The 16,024-nt window shown below is 55.1% G+C and overlaps 1 protein-coding gene across 2 annotated transcripts; it reads left to right on the top strand.

Moving 5' to 3' along the window:
• Positions 1-2,264: 2,264 nt before the first annotated feature.
• LOC116797463 (myosin-6) lies at positions 2,265-15,332 on the top strand. Of its 2 annotated transcripts, none has more exons than XM_032709045.1 (38): positions 2,265-2,465; positions 2,929-3,072; positions 3,631-3,787; positions 3,956-3,983; positions 4,079-4,187; positions 4,267-4,359; positions 4,461-4,524; positions 5,062-5,160; positions 5,308-5,411; positions 5,989-6,127; positions 6,213-6,481; positions 6,759-6,929; positions 7,074-7,383; positions 7,502-7,563; positions 7,700-7,787; positions 7,872-7,989; positions 8,077-8,200; positions 8,403-8,539; positions 8,627-8,753; positions 8,867-8,995; positions 9,084-9,326; positions 9,557-9,733; positions 9,835-9,980; positions 10,063-10,153; positions 10,426-10,815; positions 10,905-11,031; positions 11,134-11,252; positions 11,655-11,851; positions 12,059-12,242; positions 12,317-12,482; positions 12,560-12,684; positions 12,767-13,075; positions 13,155-13,358; positions 13,565-13,690; positions 13,779-14,054; positions 14,463-14,558; positions 15,016-15,150; positions 15,238-15,332. In XM_032709045.1, exons 1-38 carry the CDS (start codon positions 2,265-2,267, stop codon positions 15,256-15,258), a joined length of 5,805 nt encoding a protein of 1,934 aa, XP_032564936.1. In that variant the 3' UTR covers positions 15,259-15,332. The 2 variants fall into 2 exon arrangements, with proteins under 2 accessions (XP_032564936.1, XP_032564927.1); XM_032709036.1 differs by having other exon boundaries at positions 7,490-7,563.
• Positions 15,333-16,024: the final 692 nt, after the last annotated feature.

The following is a 16,024-nucleotide window of genomic DNA, read 5'->3' as shown; positions in this document are numbered from 1 at the left end:
AGGGCAGAGAAAAGGATCTTTGGGGCAGGGAAGGGGATCTGTGGGGCACAATGGGGAGGTGGGGACCTTCCCACCCGTAGGAATGTGTCACCTCGCGGGGACTCTTGTCACCTCCTCAATAACAAAGTGGACATGGTGTTCGGGGACTGCTGCCAGACCCCCCCCCCCCCCCAGACCCCCGCTGGCCCAACGGCGCCTCACAGGGGGGGACAAGATAACAATCTGCCCCCCCTCCCTGCCGTGTCCAGATATAGACCTGGCAGGGTTGAGCTGTCACCACCCCATGGGTGACAGGACATTGGCCAGGGACCCAGGCATCCAGGCCCTATAGACACCCCATACACAAAGGACCCGGGCATCCTAGCCCCACAGATCCCCTCCATGTACAAGGGACCCAGGGGTCTGGGCTCCATAGATTCCCCCCCCAACAGGTGACGGGGAGTCTGGGCCCCATAGAATCACCACATCCCCCATCAAGGGACCCAGGCATCCAGTCCCCATAGATCACCCACACACACAAGGGACCCAGGCACCTGGGTTCCATAGTTTCCCCCCACACAGAAGGGACCCACATGTTTGGGCTCCATAGACACCTCCTATGCAAGGGACCCAGGCATTCATGCCCCATAGATCACCCCACATTCCCCCCACCCCAAAAGGGATCTGGGCAGCTCTTACTCTTCCTTATAGCTCTGACCCATAGATCATCCTGTGGGGTGAATGTGAGGTCCTGATCATCTGGGTCACTGGAGAGATACCACTGTGGGGCTGGGGAAGGGGGGGAGCTGCCCCCTCCCTCTCCCTTATCAGCCACCCCCTCCCCAGGAATGCTCCTCCCCTCCCCACCCCATTATGGCCTATAAAGGCTGTGGGGCTGCGGGGCTGGCATAGGTGTTGGTGTGGGATAGAGAGCGAGCTGGTGTGGGGCATAGAAGGGATGTGGGATGTGGATATGAGGGGTTGAAGGGGGGTATGGGGAGCTATGGGGTGCACAGGATGGCTATGGGGCACATGGGGATCTATGGGGCACAGGAATCTCTGGGGGCTATGGGCACAGGGGGGCTATGTGGCACACAGGGTTTCTCTGGGGTGCGGGGATATGTGGGATACATGTGGGGTTATGGGGCACAGACTATTTAAGAAGCACCAAGAGGAACTGTGAGGCACAGAGATCTATGGGGGCACAGGGATCTATGGGACACCAGTGGTCTATGGGGCACCCAGGGGGCCCATGTGGAACATAGCAGAGCTATGGGACACATGGGATCGTCTATGTGGCAAAGGGATCTATGGGGCATAAACGGGTCTATGGGGCAAAGAGTGTCTATAGGGGCTATGGGGTTCAGGGATCTTTGGAGTGCAGCCCCTCACCCTCTGCATGTCCCTCCAGCTCCTTTCATCGTACCTGCTAGATCCACAGACTCCAGGTGAGGGTGGTGTCCTGGCGCAGTATGGGGATTGGCACTTTGGGGGGGTGTTGCTATAGGGTGCATGTGTCCCTATAGGGTCTGTGCATCACTGCAGGGGGGCCATGCATTGCTATGGGGTTCTGCATGGGGGGCTGTGCATGACTGTAGGGTTCCCTGCATTGTTATAAGGGTCCCTGCACTGCTTTGTGTCTCCGTGCATCACTATAGGGATCCCTGAATCATTACAGGGCTCTGTGCATGGCTATAGGAGTCTGTGCCTTGCTACGGGTGTCCATGCATCACTACAGGGGTCGGTGGGTGGCTGTGGAGATCCCTGCATCACTATAGGAGTCTCTACATCCAGGGTGCATGGGTACTGGGGTCCTTGCATGACTGTAGGGGTCTGCCCATAGCTATAGGGGGTCTGTGCACTGTCATAGGGCTCAATCCATGGGGAGATGCATGGCTACAGGGTTCTGTGCATGCGGCCATACACCACTATGACAGTCTGTACTTTGCTATTGGGGTCCCTGCATGGCTATAGGGGTTCCTGAATTACTACAGTGGTCTGTGCATGGGGCAGTGTGTGACTGTATGGGTCTGCAGTGGGCTACATGGCTCGCTGCACATCTATAGGGTCCAACACATGGGGCTGTGCACAGCCATAAGGCTTTGTGTCTGGCTATAGTGTCTGCCACAGCTATAGAGGTCTGGGCACAGGTATGGGAGTCCATGCATGGCAATGGGGCTGTGGTCGATGGGGTTGTGCGGGGCCATGGGGTGAAGGGTGAGACCTTGCAGCCAGAGTCCCACAGCCCCTCAGGTGATGTGAGGCCCCTGTCTGTGTGGGGTAGGATGGGAGATGCAGTGCTGGCGGCACTGGGGGCGGCAGCTCCCTTCCTGAGGCCAGGGGAACGGGAGCGGCTGGCATCGCAGACCAGGCCCTTCGACCCTCGCAGCGAGTGCTTCGTCCCCCACCCCCGTGAGGAGTTTGTGCGGGGGCGGGTGATGGGGCGTCAAGGCGGGGAGGTCACCGTCCAGACCGAGCTGGGAGAGGTGGGCAACTGAGAGGGTAGAGGAGGGTGAGGGCAGGGGGGCAAGGGGTCACAGGGAACAAAGGGTTAATCGGGGTGAGGGGATAATGAAGTTAAGGATGGGAAGGTTTGATGGGGGTGCAGGCATGAGGGGTGATTGGTGGTGGGGGATGAAAGGGGATTGGGCTTCATGGAGGGTGAGGGGTTGGTGGGAAGCTGGGGGGAGAAGGGTTAAGGAGGGAGGGGTTAATGGGGTGAAGTTAATGGGGAATGGGTTAAAGGAGGGGGGGGGTTGAAGGTTTTTGGGGGTGTAAAGCAAGGAGGGGGAGACTAGGTCCATTGAAGACTTTCCAACTCATGAGGGGTGCCCCAAAACCCATAGAAGATTCCCCCACAACCCATGGAGGACCCCTCACCTACAGGGTGTCCCCCAAACCATGGGACATCCCACAACTCCAACCCCCTTGTCCTCCCATCCCCCCTAGACGATGACGGTCAAGGAGGCTGACATCCACCAGCAGAACCCCCCCAAGTTTGACAAGATCGAGGACATGGCCATGCTGACCTTCCTCCATGAGCCTGCCGTCCTCTACAACCTCAAGGAGCGCTACGCCTCTTGGTTGATCTATGTGAGTCCTCCCACAAGCACCTGGGGCACCTGGGAACTGGGTAGGGTCTTCCCCACAGCCTAAGGTGTGGATGGAAGCTAGTGACCCTTCCCTAAAACTCTTGGGGTACCTAGAACCAGGTGGGCTTTCCAGAGGGTCTATAGGCCACCTAGAACCTGGTGGTGTAGCTTCTTCATGGACTTTGGGACACCAAGAACCTGGTGAACCTTCTCCAGCCCCCTTGGGTCACCCAGACCCAAGATGTTGCACTCCTGAACCATTTTGGCCACCTAGACCTGAGATATCCCATCCCCTGACCTAGATCCAAGATATCCCTTTCATAGCCCCCTAGATGTGACACACAAGATGTCCCACCCCTGGATCCTTTGGTCCACAAAAGATGTCCCATTTCTGGATGTTGTGGGCCACCCAGACCCAAGATGTCCCATCTCCATCCCCTTTTGGCCCCCCAAAATCATGATGCCCCTTCCCCACATCCCTTGGGCCACTTAGACCTAGGATGTCCCCATCTGGTGGGGTAGCACCTTCAGGCTCTGACCCACCTGACCCTTTCTCCAGACCTACTCAGGACTTTTCTGTGTGACGGTCAACCCCTACAAGTGGTTGCCTGTTTACAATGCTGAGGTGGTGGCTGCCTATCGGGGAAAGAAGCGGAGTGAAGCTCCACCACACATCTTCTCCATCTCTGACAATGCCTATCAGAACATGCTAACAGGTAGGGACCTCCTCTGGGGACCTCAAACTAGAAGACCCCACCCCAAACACTGGATCCTGACCCAGACCTTGCCCTCACCTGGGAGGATGGAGAACCTCAATCCCAACCCCAAGACCCCAAAGATGCCTCCCATCTTCTTCCCACCTGACTCCTTTCATCTCTTGGCAGATCGAGAGAACCAGTCCATCCTCATCACGTAAGTCTGTCCTTGCCTGATGCTGCCCCATAGTGTTGGGGTGTGATAAAGGAGTCACCATGATATTCTCCAACATCTCACTGTTGCCACCCTAGTGGAGAATCTGGGGCGGGGAAAACAGTCAACACCAAGAGGGTCATCCAGTACTTTGCCAGCATTGCTGCCATTGGCGACCGCAAGAAGGAGGCAACCAACAGCAGCAAGGTGGGGCCTCAGGTCACGCACCCCCAGCCTTGAGTGTCCCCCAATGGCATGCACACCCAGGATTGTTCCATCCCACCAGGGCACCCTGGAGGACCAGATCATACAGGCCAACCCTGCCTTGGAGGCCTTTGGCAATGCCAAGACCCTCCGCAATGACAACTCATCTCGATTCGTGAGTGTTGGGGGTGGGATCTATGGGGCAGAGTCTGTGGGCTGGGGTCTATAGTATGGGGTCTGCTGGGAGGTTTCCACCTCCTGCCACTGCTTTTCCAGGGGAAGTTCATCCGAATCCATTTTGGGGCCACCGGGAAGTTGGCATCAGCTGACATTGAGACCTGTGAGTGAGTTGAGAGGTTCCATGAAAGAACGTCTGGCAGTCCTTCAACCATCCCTCCATGGACTCATCTATTCATGGATTTATTCATCCATGCTAGGACTTATCCATCTATGGACTCATCCATCCATCTATGAACTCCATCCGTCCATCCATCCATCCCTCACTCCATCCAGTCAGCTTTCCATCTCCAACTCTTCAACCCACCATCCATCGGATCCTCTGTCTTCCATTTTTTTGTCCTTCCATCTTGTGTCTCCCTCTCTTCTTCCTTCCCTCCATCTCCACATGTCCCTTGATGGATGCCCTCTCTGGATGGATTTGTGAGACACTGTCCTGTTGTCCATCCATCCATCTATCTTCTCATCCCACCATCCATCTGACCTTTCACCTCCACCTCCTCATCCCTCTGTCTCCTCATCCTACCATCTAGCCATCCCTTCTTCTCCATCTCTCCATGTCTCCATCCATCTCTCCATGTCTCAATCCATCATCTCCTAATCCCAACCTCTACCGTCTTTCTCTCCATTCCCACCCCAGATCTCCTGGAAAAGTCCCGTGTAATTTTCCAGCTGAAGGCTGAGAGGAACTACCACATCTTCTATCAGATCCTCTCCAACAAGAAGCCAGAGCTGCTGGGTGAGTTGGGTGCTTGGCCTTGGGTCTTCTCCTTCCTCCCCTCCTAAATATCTCTGCTCCTTCTTGGGGCAATTGAGGGTGATTTGGGGCTGTTTGGCCACTGAAGTGCTCAATTTTTTGTCTCCATCCTGGACCACCACGGAGCAGAGATGCTTCTCATCACCAACAACCCCTATGACTACAGTTACGTCTCCCAAGGAGAGGTGACTGTGGCCTCCATTGATGACTCTGAAGAGCTGTTGGCAACCGATGTAAGTGGTGGGGTGGGCAGGTGGACATCCCCTGGCTGAGGAGGAGGTGAAGCACCAGGTGGATGGTTGAGATGGTAGAAGAGGGATGGATGGAGGAGAGGAGGAATGTAAGGATGAGAGGTGGAGGATGGGAAGGGTGGAGGGCAAGGGAGATGGTGGGTTGGTCACATGGGATGATGCAGGATGAGGGACAGAAGGTAGGAGAGGAGAGTGGTGTCGGTGGAGGAGGTTGTGGGTGGAGATAAAAACAGGTGGGAGAGTTCTTGGGTGGACAGATGAGTCCACAGGTGGACAAGTCCTCAAATGGATGGATAAGTCCATGAATGGATGGATGGAGTTCATGGTGGATGAATGAGTCCATGGATGGATGAGTCTGTGGATGGGTGGGTGGGTGGATGGATGCAGTACTCAGATGGGTGGATGGATGAGTCCATGGATGGATGAGTCCTTGGATGGACAGACTGACAAGTTGGAAGGGCAGAGGGACACACAAATGCTGGCCAGCAGATGGCTGTGACCTCAGCTGGACAGAGTGGGTGGCAAGGCCCTCTCCCACCTGCCTCCACCTGCCCACCAGAGCGCTTTTGATGTCTTGGGCTTCACTGCCGAGGAGAAGGCCGGTGTCTACAAACTGACAGGTGCCATTATGCACTTTGGCAACATGAAGTTCAAGCAGAAGCAAAGGGAAGAGCAGGCAGAACCAGACGGCACTGAAGGTGAAGCAGGTGGGGGGGATGACATAGGTTTTGGGGTCACCAAGTGAGGTGGGACTTGACAGCATGTCTTCTTCACACTCCGCAGATGCCGACAAGTCAGCATACCTGATGGGGCTGAACTCGGCTGATCTTCTCAAGGGGTTGTGTCACCCCCGTGTGAAGGTGGGCAATGAGTACGTCACCAAGGGGCAGAATGTCCAGCAGGTGTACTACTCCATCGGGGCCTTGGCCAAGGCTGTGTATGAGAAGATGTTCAACTGGATGGTGGTGAGGATCAACAACTCTCTGGACACCAAGCAGCCACGGCAGTACTTCATTGGTGTGCTGGACATTGCTGGCTTCGAGATTTTTGATGTGAGGACTGAGGGGGTGGCAAGGCAGTGGCATTGGTCCTCTTGGAGGTTGGGTTGATCCAACTGGGTGTTGAGCTGATCTTCTGAAGATTCAGGGGGAATTCTGGTGGAGACTTACCCTCTTTGGGCCTTGTTTTGACCCTGCTGGGTGTTGAGTTGACTTCATTGATACTACTGGGCATTGTGTTGATCCTGTTGGGTCTCAGGTTGAGCCACTATTCTTGGGTGTTGAACTGACCCAGCTGACCCCGTTGGCCATCTCTTCTCTCCTTCCCCAGTTCAACAGCTTTGAGCAGCTCTGCATTAACTTCACCAATGAGAAGTTGCAGCAGTTCTTCAACCACCACATGTTCGTGCTGGAGCAGGAGGAGTACAAGAAGGAGGGGATTGAGTGGGAGTTCATCGACTTCGGCATGGACCTCCAGGCCTGCATTGACCTCATTGAGAAGGTGCCACCTCCCCCCAGGGCTTCTGGGGGCTGAAGGGGCTGCTGGGGAAGGGCCCTTTCAGTTGGAGCTTGCCAGGGACCCCAAAGTTGGGCAGTTGGGTTGTGCTTGGTGTTCACTATGACCAACAAGGTCTTCTCTTCCCAGCCCATGGGGATCATGTCCATCCTAGAGGAGGAATGCATGTTCCCCAAGGCCTCGGATATGACCTTCAAGGCTAAGCTCTTTGATAATCACTTGGGCAAGTCAGCCAACTTCGGGAAGCCACGCAATGTCAAAGGGAAGCCAGAGGCCCACTTCTCCCTCATCCACTACGCTGGCACGGTAGACTACAATATCATTGGATGGCTGGAGAAGAACAAGGACCCTCTCAATGAGACAGTGGTGGGGCTCTACCAGAAATCAGCCCTGAAGCTGTTGGCCAACCTCTTCTCCAACTATGCTGGGGCAGATGCCGGTGGGTGGATGGATGGTTGAGTGATGGAGGGATAGGTGGACAGAGAAGACAGTTGTCCACCAGAGTCGCCCTGTTTCCTGTCTCACCCCATCCTTCTTCTCCCCAGGTGGTGATGGAGGGAAGGGGAAAGGAGCCAAGAAGAAAGGTTCCTCCTTTCAGACTGTCTCAGCCCTGCACCGGGTGAGGGATCTACATAGTGGACCCAATGTGGGGCAATACAAGGACAAGCTCCCACATGGTGGATCACCCCTCCAGCACTCCAGCTTCTCCCCTGCTCTCCCATTGGTCAACCTCTTCTCTCCTCCCTTCTCACCAGGAGAACCTTAACAAGCTGATGGCCAACCTTAAGACCACCCACCCTCATTTTGTTCGCTGCATCATCCCCAATGAGCGGAAGGAACCAGGTGAACAAAGAGCGGGGCTGAGGGCAGGGAAAGGGATGTTAGGTATGGCTTGTGGCTGACCCCACCTCTCTAACCCATCACCAGGTGTGATGGACAATCCCCTGGTAATGCACCAGCTCCGCTGTAACGGGGTGCTGGAGGGCATTCGCATCTGCCGCAAGGGCTTCCCAAACCGCATCCTCTATGGGGACTTCCGCCAGCGGTAGGCACAGAGGAGAAGATGTGGGGAGGGGATGGACAACCCCACTAGGGCTGATCTCAGGGTTTTCCTCTCCTCTCCGACCACCAGGTACCGCATCCTGAACCCCGCTGCCATCCCTGAGGGGCAGTTCATTGACAGCCGCAAGGGCGCTGAGAAGCTCCTGGGATCCATCGACATTGACCACAACCAGTATAAGTTTGGACACACCAAGGTGAGATCTCATGGTATTTCCATGGTTCCATGACCCACGAGGTCACATGGACCCCATGACCCCACCATCGATGTGTCTACCTGCCCATCCACTCCACCATCTGTCCACTCATCAACCTATCAATCCATCCATCTGTCTACCAACTCTTCCACCAACCCTTCCCAATCAATCCACCCTCTCACTTGCCTCATTTCTCCACCAGGTCTTCTTCAAGGCTGGGCTGCTGGGGCTCTTGGAGGAGATGAGGGATGAGCGTCTCTCCCGCATCATCACCCGCATCCAGGCTCAGGCCCGAGGTCAGCTCATGCGCATTGAGTTCAAGAAGATCCTGGAGCGCCGGTGAGAGGGGAAGGGTCTCTCTCCTTAAGGAGGAAACTGGTGGGTCACCAGGCTTGTGGTGTGGTGGCATTGGTCTCCCCATTCTAGGGACTCACTGCTGGTGATCCAGTGGAATATCAGGGCCTTCATGGGGGTGAAGAACTGGCCTTGGATGAAGCTCTACTTCAAGATCAAGCCCTTGTTGAAGAGTGCCGAAACAGAGAAGGAGATGCAGGTGGGAGGAGGTGGTGAGGCAGGCAGGTTGGGACCCAGCATGCGTTGGGTGGGGTTGATGGATGGAGGGGATTGGACACGCTATTGGTCTCCTGGGCTTTGTGCCTCCTTCAGAACATGAAGGAGGAGTTTGGGCGGCTGAAGGAGGCCCTGGAGAAGTCAGAGACCCGGCGGAAGGAGTTGGAGGAGAAGATGGTCTCCATGCTGCAGGAGAAGAATGACCTTCAGCTCCAAGTGCAGGCTGTGAGTGAGGTTGCCCCCCAAAACCATGTCAGGTGTGTGACCACCACCCTCCCATGGCCATTCTACTTCACCTGCTACTCCAATACAGGAGCAGGACAACCTCAATGATGCTGAAGAGCGCTGTGACCAGCTGATCAAGAACAAGATCCAGCTGGAGGCCAAGGTGAAGGAGCTGACAGAGCGACTGGAGGATGAGGAAGAGATGAATGCAGAACTGACAGCTAAAAAGAGGAAGCTGGAGGATGAGTGCTCAGAGCTGAAAAAGGACATTGATGATCTAGAGCTGACTCTGGCCAAGGTGGAGAAGGAGAAACATGCCACAGAAAACAAGGTAAGGTCGGGAGGGGCCTTGACTTCAAGCTGTGGGGATTTGAGTCAACTCAGCCTGGTTGTGTTCAGTTGAGGAGACCCAAGGCTAGTTGATCTGGGCTACATCAAGACTCAATGTTCTTTGGGTTCTCTACCACTGAAGTGGTCTCATTAGCCAAGGACAACAGCAACGTCCCCCAGCTCTTATTTTACTCTTGGTACCAAGCTGGAGGCCTGATGTTTCTTCTGCAGGTCAAGAACCTCACAGAGGAGATGGCTGGGCTGGATGAGACCATTGCCAAGTTAACAAAGGAGAAGAAGGCACTGCAAGAATCTCACCAGCAAACACTCGATGACCTGCAGGCGGAGGAAGACAAGGTCAACACGTTGACGAAGGCCAAACTCAAGATGGAACAGCAAGTGGATGATGTGAGCATGGGCTGCTCCCAACATGGGTACTGCTGAAGAGGTTACTGGGGAAGAGATGATGAAAAACTGAGGTCTCTCCCCATTTCCATGTTTCCACACAGCTTGAAGGCTCCCTGGAACAGGAGAAAAAGATCCGGATGGACCTGGAACGGGCCAAAAGGAAGCTGGAAGGCGACTTGAAGCTGACCCAGGAGAACATCATGGACCTGGAGAATGACAAGCAGCAGCTGGAGGAGAAGCTCAAGAAGTAAGGCTGGACCTCCTTCCCCAGTTTAAACTGGTCAGGGGGAGAAGGTAAGGACCTCACTGCTAACTGCCTTCATCTGCAGGAAAGAGTTTGAGATCAACCAGCAGAACAGCAAGGTTGAGGATGAGCAGGCACTGGCCCTGCAGCTCCAGAAGAAGCTGAAAGAGCTGCAGGTGAGGGATCTATTCTCTGCTTAGTTGCGTTGGGCTGGAGAGCCTCCAGCTGGTTGGGCTGAGGTGAAGTCTACATCTGGTTGGGTTGAGGTAAGGAGCTCCCAGCTGGTTGATCTGAGTTAAGTTGACAAGCCTCCAGCTGGATGGGTTGAGCTGAAGACTTTTCAGCTTGTTGGGTTGAGCTGAGTTAAAGGCACTCCAGCTGGATTGGTTGAGTGGAGAAGCCAGGTGGAACCAAGTCCGCTGACAGCATGTCCATCCCCTGAGCACAGGCACGGATTGAGGAGCTGGAGGAGGAGCTGGAGGCAGAGCGAACGGGCAGGGCCAAGGTGGAGAAGCTGCGCTCAGACCTGTCACGAGAGTTGGAGGAGATCAGTGAGCGTCTGGAGGAGGCAGGTGGTGTCACCTCAGTGCAGATTGAACTCAACAAGAAGCGGGAGGCGGAATTCCAGAAGATGCGGAGGGACCTGGAGGAGGCCACACTGCAGCATGAGGCCACGGCTGCTGCGCTGCGCAAGAAGCACGCCGACAGCGTGGCCGAGCTCAGCGAGCAGATCGACAACCTACAGCGTGTCAAGCAGAAGCTGGAGAAGGAGAAGAGTGAACTCAAGCTGGAGCTGGATGACCTCAGCTCCAACATGGAGCAGCTGATCAAGGCCAAGGTAGAAGGAGGCCAAGGTGGACACCTCATCTCCACCCTGGGCATCATCTTCCTGCTTCATCACTCCCCTCCATCCTTTCCTCCTCCAAGGTGGGTATGGAGAAGGTCTCTCGCACCATGGAGGACCAGGCAGCTGAACACCGGGCCAAGCTGGAGGAGACCCAACGAGTCCTCAATGACACTAGCACCCAACGGGCTAAGCTCCAGACTGAGAATGGTGGGAACCCTGACCCACCACCCCACCCATCCCACACCTTCAGCCCCTGACCCGCATCTTCACTCCCTTCCACACACCTGAAAACCTCCCCTACTTCTGCAGGAGAGCTGTCCCGCCAACTGGAGGAGAAGGAGGCCCTTGTCTCCCAACTAACCAGGGGCAAGCTGTCATACACCCAGCAGATGGAGGACCTGAAGAGGCAGCTGGAGGAGGAGATGAAGGTGAGGTATGGGGGGTGGCTGAGAGGGTCTCCAGGAGGGTGACAAGACAAGGTGTCCTTCACCCTCATGGTGGTAGTACCAAAAAAAAGCAAGTTCAGGCTGGTTCAGTTAGGTGGTTCCATCTATGGTTCCATGGTTGAGTTGGGTTGCATTTGTTCTAATAGCTGATAGGGTGGAATGAGCATGCCAGTTGTGAGGCACCTAGATTGGTCTATGGGTGGACCAGGTAAAGTTGAACTGGGCCAGACTAGAGATACCCATCTTTAGATCTCTATGGGCCTAGAGGTGCTGAATTTGGTTGGGATGGTCTAGAGAAGGTTGGGCTGAGAAAAACCACTGCTTACACAGTTTGAGGACCTAGATGTAGCTTAAGCTCACTTTCTCCTCACTTCTCTCTCCCAGGCCAAGAATGCACTGGCCCACACCCTCCAGTCGGCCCGGCATGACTGTGACCTGCTGCGGGAGCAATATGAGGAGGAGACAGAAGCCAAGGCTGAGCTCCAGCGCTCACTCTCCAAGGCCAATTCTGAGGTGGCACAATGGAGGACCAAGTATGAGACAGATGCCATCCAGCGCACTGAGGAACTCGAGGAAGCCAAGTAAGTCATCCCCTCATGAAGGGAGCTTCTAGGGGGCAGGGGAGAGCAGAGACTCTTCCACTGTAGAAGGAGCTGGAGAAGGTAGAGGGACCTGGAGATAGCAGAGGAGATCCAGACCAGAGCCTTGGCCAACTGATGGGTAGAAGAAGGTTTGAGTTGGTCCACTTGGTCCATGGGTCACCACAGCCAGGTTGTCCCCCGGGACAGGAAGAAGCTGGCCCAACGGCTGCAGGAGGCTGAGGAGGCGGTGGAGGCGGTCAATGCCAAGTGTTCCTCTCTAGAGAAGACCAAGCACCGGCTGCAGAATGAGATTGAGGACCTGATGGCAGATGTGGAGCGGTCGAACGCAGCAGCTGCTGCTTTGGACAAGAAGCAGAGGAACTTTGACAAGGTGAGAGGACATGGTGGTGAGACACAGCAGATGGGGGACATGGGGACAGAGGGTGACCACTTGCTTGGGCCCAGATATTGGCTGAGTGGAAGCAGAAGTTTGAAGAGTCACAGATGGAGCTGGAGGCATCGCAGAAAGAGGCCAGATCTCTTAGCACTGAGCTCTTCAAGCTGAAGAATGCCTATGAGGAGTCACTTGAGCACCTGGAGACCTTCAAAAGGGAGAATAAGAACCTCCAAGGTAAGACCATGGTCCTCCCCATGCCCAACTTGTTCTCCAACATCTTTACAAAGTCTGATGGGATCTCACCTGAGCAGAGGAGATTTCGGACCTCACGGAGCAGCTGGGTGGTAGCCACAAGACCATCCATGAGTTGGAGAAGGTCCGGAAGCAGCTGGATGCTGAGAAGCTGGAACTTCAAGCAGCACTGGAGGAGGCTGAGGTGAGCCAAATCCCATCCCCATGAATCTCCATGTTGTTCTGGTTTTCTTTGTGGTTCTCAATTTTCCCTCTGTCTCTTCCAGGCCTCTCTGGAGCACGAAGAGGGAAAGATCCTGAGGGCCCAACTGGAGTTCAACCAAGTCAAGGCAGACTACGAGCGCAAGCTGGCCGAGAAGGATGAGGAGATGGAGCAGGCCAAGCGTAACCATCTGCGGGTGGTGGACTCGCTGCAGACCTCACTGGATGCTGAGACCCGGAGTCGCAATGAGGCCCTGCGGCTGAAGAAGAAGATGGAGGGTGACCTCAATGAGATGGAGATCCAGCTCAGCCATGCCAACCGTGTGGCCGCTGAAGCCCAGTCCCACCTGAAGGCAGCCCAGGCTCATCTCAAGGTGGGATCACTGACCTCTAAGAAGATCCTCCCAGCCCCTTGGAACTGCTGGCTGACGTCCATCCCATTTGTCCCAACAGGACACCCAACTGCAGTTGGATGACGTGGTCAGGGCCAATGAGGACCTGAAGGAGAACATTGCCATTGTGGAGAGGAGGAACAACCTCCTCCAATCTGAGCTGGAGGAGCTGCAGGCAGTGGTGGAGCAGACTGAGAGAGCCCGCAAATTGGCCGAGCAGGAGCTGATCGAGGCCAGTGAGAGGGTTCAGCTTCTCCACTCACAGGTGAGACCTCACGCACTTTCAAGGAAAGAGGTCACCTCCATCCACAGGTGTGGGATTCAAATGAGTTGAGTTACCATGATGTCCAGATCCTTGAAGCCTCCAGAGTTTGCGCGAGAGGGGGAATGGCTTCTATGTCCTGGGGGGTTGAAGAAAGATGGGTCAGCAGTTCCATAGACACCTCATGAGATCCTCTTCTCCATCTCCAGAACACCAGCCTCATCAACCAGAAGAAGAAGATGGAGGCTGACATCTCCCAGCTGCAGACAGAGGTGGAAGAGGCCATCCAGGAGTGCAGAAATGCTGAGGAGAAGGCCAAGAAGGCCATCACTGACGTGAGTGCTGTGGTGGGAACAACAGCTAGGATATCTTCCAGTGGAGGGTAATGAACCTCCTTTTCTGCTTGCTTCTCTCCTTGAGTAGGCGGCCATGATGGCAGAGGAGCTGAAGAAGGAGCAGGACACCAGCGCCCACCTGGAGCGGATGAAGAAGAACATGGAGCAGACCATCAAGGACCTGCAGATGAGGTTGGATGAGGCTGAGCAGTTGGCCCTCAAAGGGGGCAAGAAGCAGCTGCAGAAGTTGGAGGCCCGTGTGAGGGAGTTGGAGAATGAGCTGGAGGGTGAGCAGAAGCGCAACGCTGAGAGCATTAAGGGTCTCCGCAAGTCCGAGCGTCGTGTCAAGGAGCTCAGCTACCAGGTAGGGCACCTGGGCTGGCCCTTTGTCCACAGGGCCTTATGTCTGATGCTGTACATGACATATAACATGACTGACCTGGTAGCCAGGGAGACACTGGGGAACTAGACCACCCACTACCTCTATGTCCAATACTGTGGCGGGACCCAGAACATGGTAGGCTCAGTGGCTACAAGCCACCCAAGCCACTTCCCACTGTTCCAGTATAAATGGGGTCTTTGCATGATCCAGAACCTCAGGTGGGACCTCATCAGGGCAAAAAAGACACTTTCACCCAGGGAAACGTCATACCTTCTGTCCCACAGCTGAGGCCACTCACAGATCTAGAGGGGCTCCACTCCCCAAGATTATCTCTAACTGTCTCCTGACCCTCACTGCTTTGGTGGTGATCCACACGTGTCTTACCCCCAGACAGAGGAGGACCGCAAAAACATGGTCCGGCTCCAGGACCTGGTGGACAAGCTCCAGCTGAAGGTCAAGGCCTACAAGCGACAGGCGGAGGAGGCGGTGAGCAGTGGAGGGCAGCTTTGGGACCACCTCCAGGAGGGAATGGCATCAGGTTGAGGTGTGGGACAGGATGTAGGGAGTAGCAGGTGACCTTAGAATGAGGTGGTCAAGAGGTGGGGTGTCAGGGGCTGAGGAAGGTGGGTGGTAGTGGGATGGAGAGACCATGGTGGGACGTGTGAAGGTTGGAATAATGGATGGATAGAAAGAAGGTTGGAAAAAAGGTGAGACAGAAGGATGACTGACTGGATGGCTGGAGAAGTGGTTGGAAGTTTAAGCAGGTTGGATGGATGGATGGAAGGATGAATGGATGGCTGGAAGATGGGATTGCTGGAGGGACAGGTGGGTCCATTGTGGACCAGATGGAGCAATTAGAATTTTGGATGGACAGAGAGCAGAGGGGGTGGCAGGAGGACAGATGAAGCTGTGGGGCAGCCCTGCTGACGCCCCTGTCCTCCAGGAGGAACAGGCCAACACCAACCTGGCCAAGTTCCGCAAGGCACAACATGAGCTGGATGAGGCGGAGGAGCGTGCTGACATCGCTGAGTCCCAGGTCAACAAGTTGCGGGCCAAGAGCCGTGACATTGGAGCCAAGGTGGGACTTCCCCTTGCCCCACAGCTGCCCCACGGCCATCTGACCACTGCCCCATGCTCACACTCCCTTTTTCTCCTTCTCTATCAGAAAGGACTCAATGAGGAGTGACGCTCCGGACTTCCAACCATCCCATCTGAACTCCCAGCTGTCCCCTGTAGACTCCCAAGAGCCCCACCCCTGCTTCTAGCCCCCCAAGTTTGGTCAACCAATAAAAAGCATTAAGCAGCAGCAGTTTGCATGGGGATGGGTTTGTTTGGGAAGGGTGGGATTGCCACAAGGCACAGAGGATGCATGGAACATACACAAGTTAACCAACCAACATGCAACCTGGCACGCTCCACAGCATGATGCAACCAGCCCTGAGCAACAACAGGCCTTTGAACAAATCAAACAGGAGACAGTTCATGTAGTCACCCTTGGGCCAGTCCAGACAGGGCAAGACTTAAAAAATGTGCTCTCTACTGCAGCTGGGGAGAATGGTCCTACCTGGAGCCTCCGGCAGAAAGTATCAGTGGACCCTTGGGGTCTCCCCCTAGGTTTCTGGAGTTGGGGATACAGAGGATCTGAAGTCCACTCTACTCCAACTCAAAAAGAGATATTTGTAGCTTATGAAGGGGTTTGAGCTGCTTTGGAAGTGATTTGTACTGAAGCAACCGGTCCTGGCATCCCGGTTACTCGTGTCGGGTTGGCCGTTCTAAGGGAGGGTCTCCTCTACACGGCTGCAACCGAAGCTACACGGAGTAAGTGGGTCGGACTGATCAGATAGAGCTCCAATAGGAAACCCCCAGCCGTCCAGGAATCCTGGAAGCGATCACGGACCGAAAGCGAAGACTAAATAGTATAGAATGGTAAAGGGCATGGAAAAGGGGGTGGA

The sequence above is a fragment of the Chiroxiphia lanceolata genome, chromosome 1 (genome assembly GCF_009829145.1).
Source record: "Chiroxiphia lanceolata isolate bChiLan1 chromosome 1, bChiLan1.pri, whole genome shotgun sequence".
Lineage (NCBI taxonomy): Eukaryota > Metazoa > Chordata > Aves > Passeriformes > Pipridae > Chiroxiphia > Chiroxiphia lanceolata.
The sequence above is the reverse complement of the archived record's forward strand: the minus strand, read 5'-3'. Positions and strand labels throughout refer to the sequence as shown.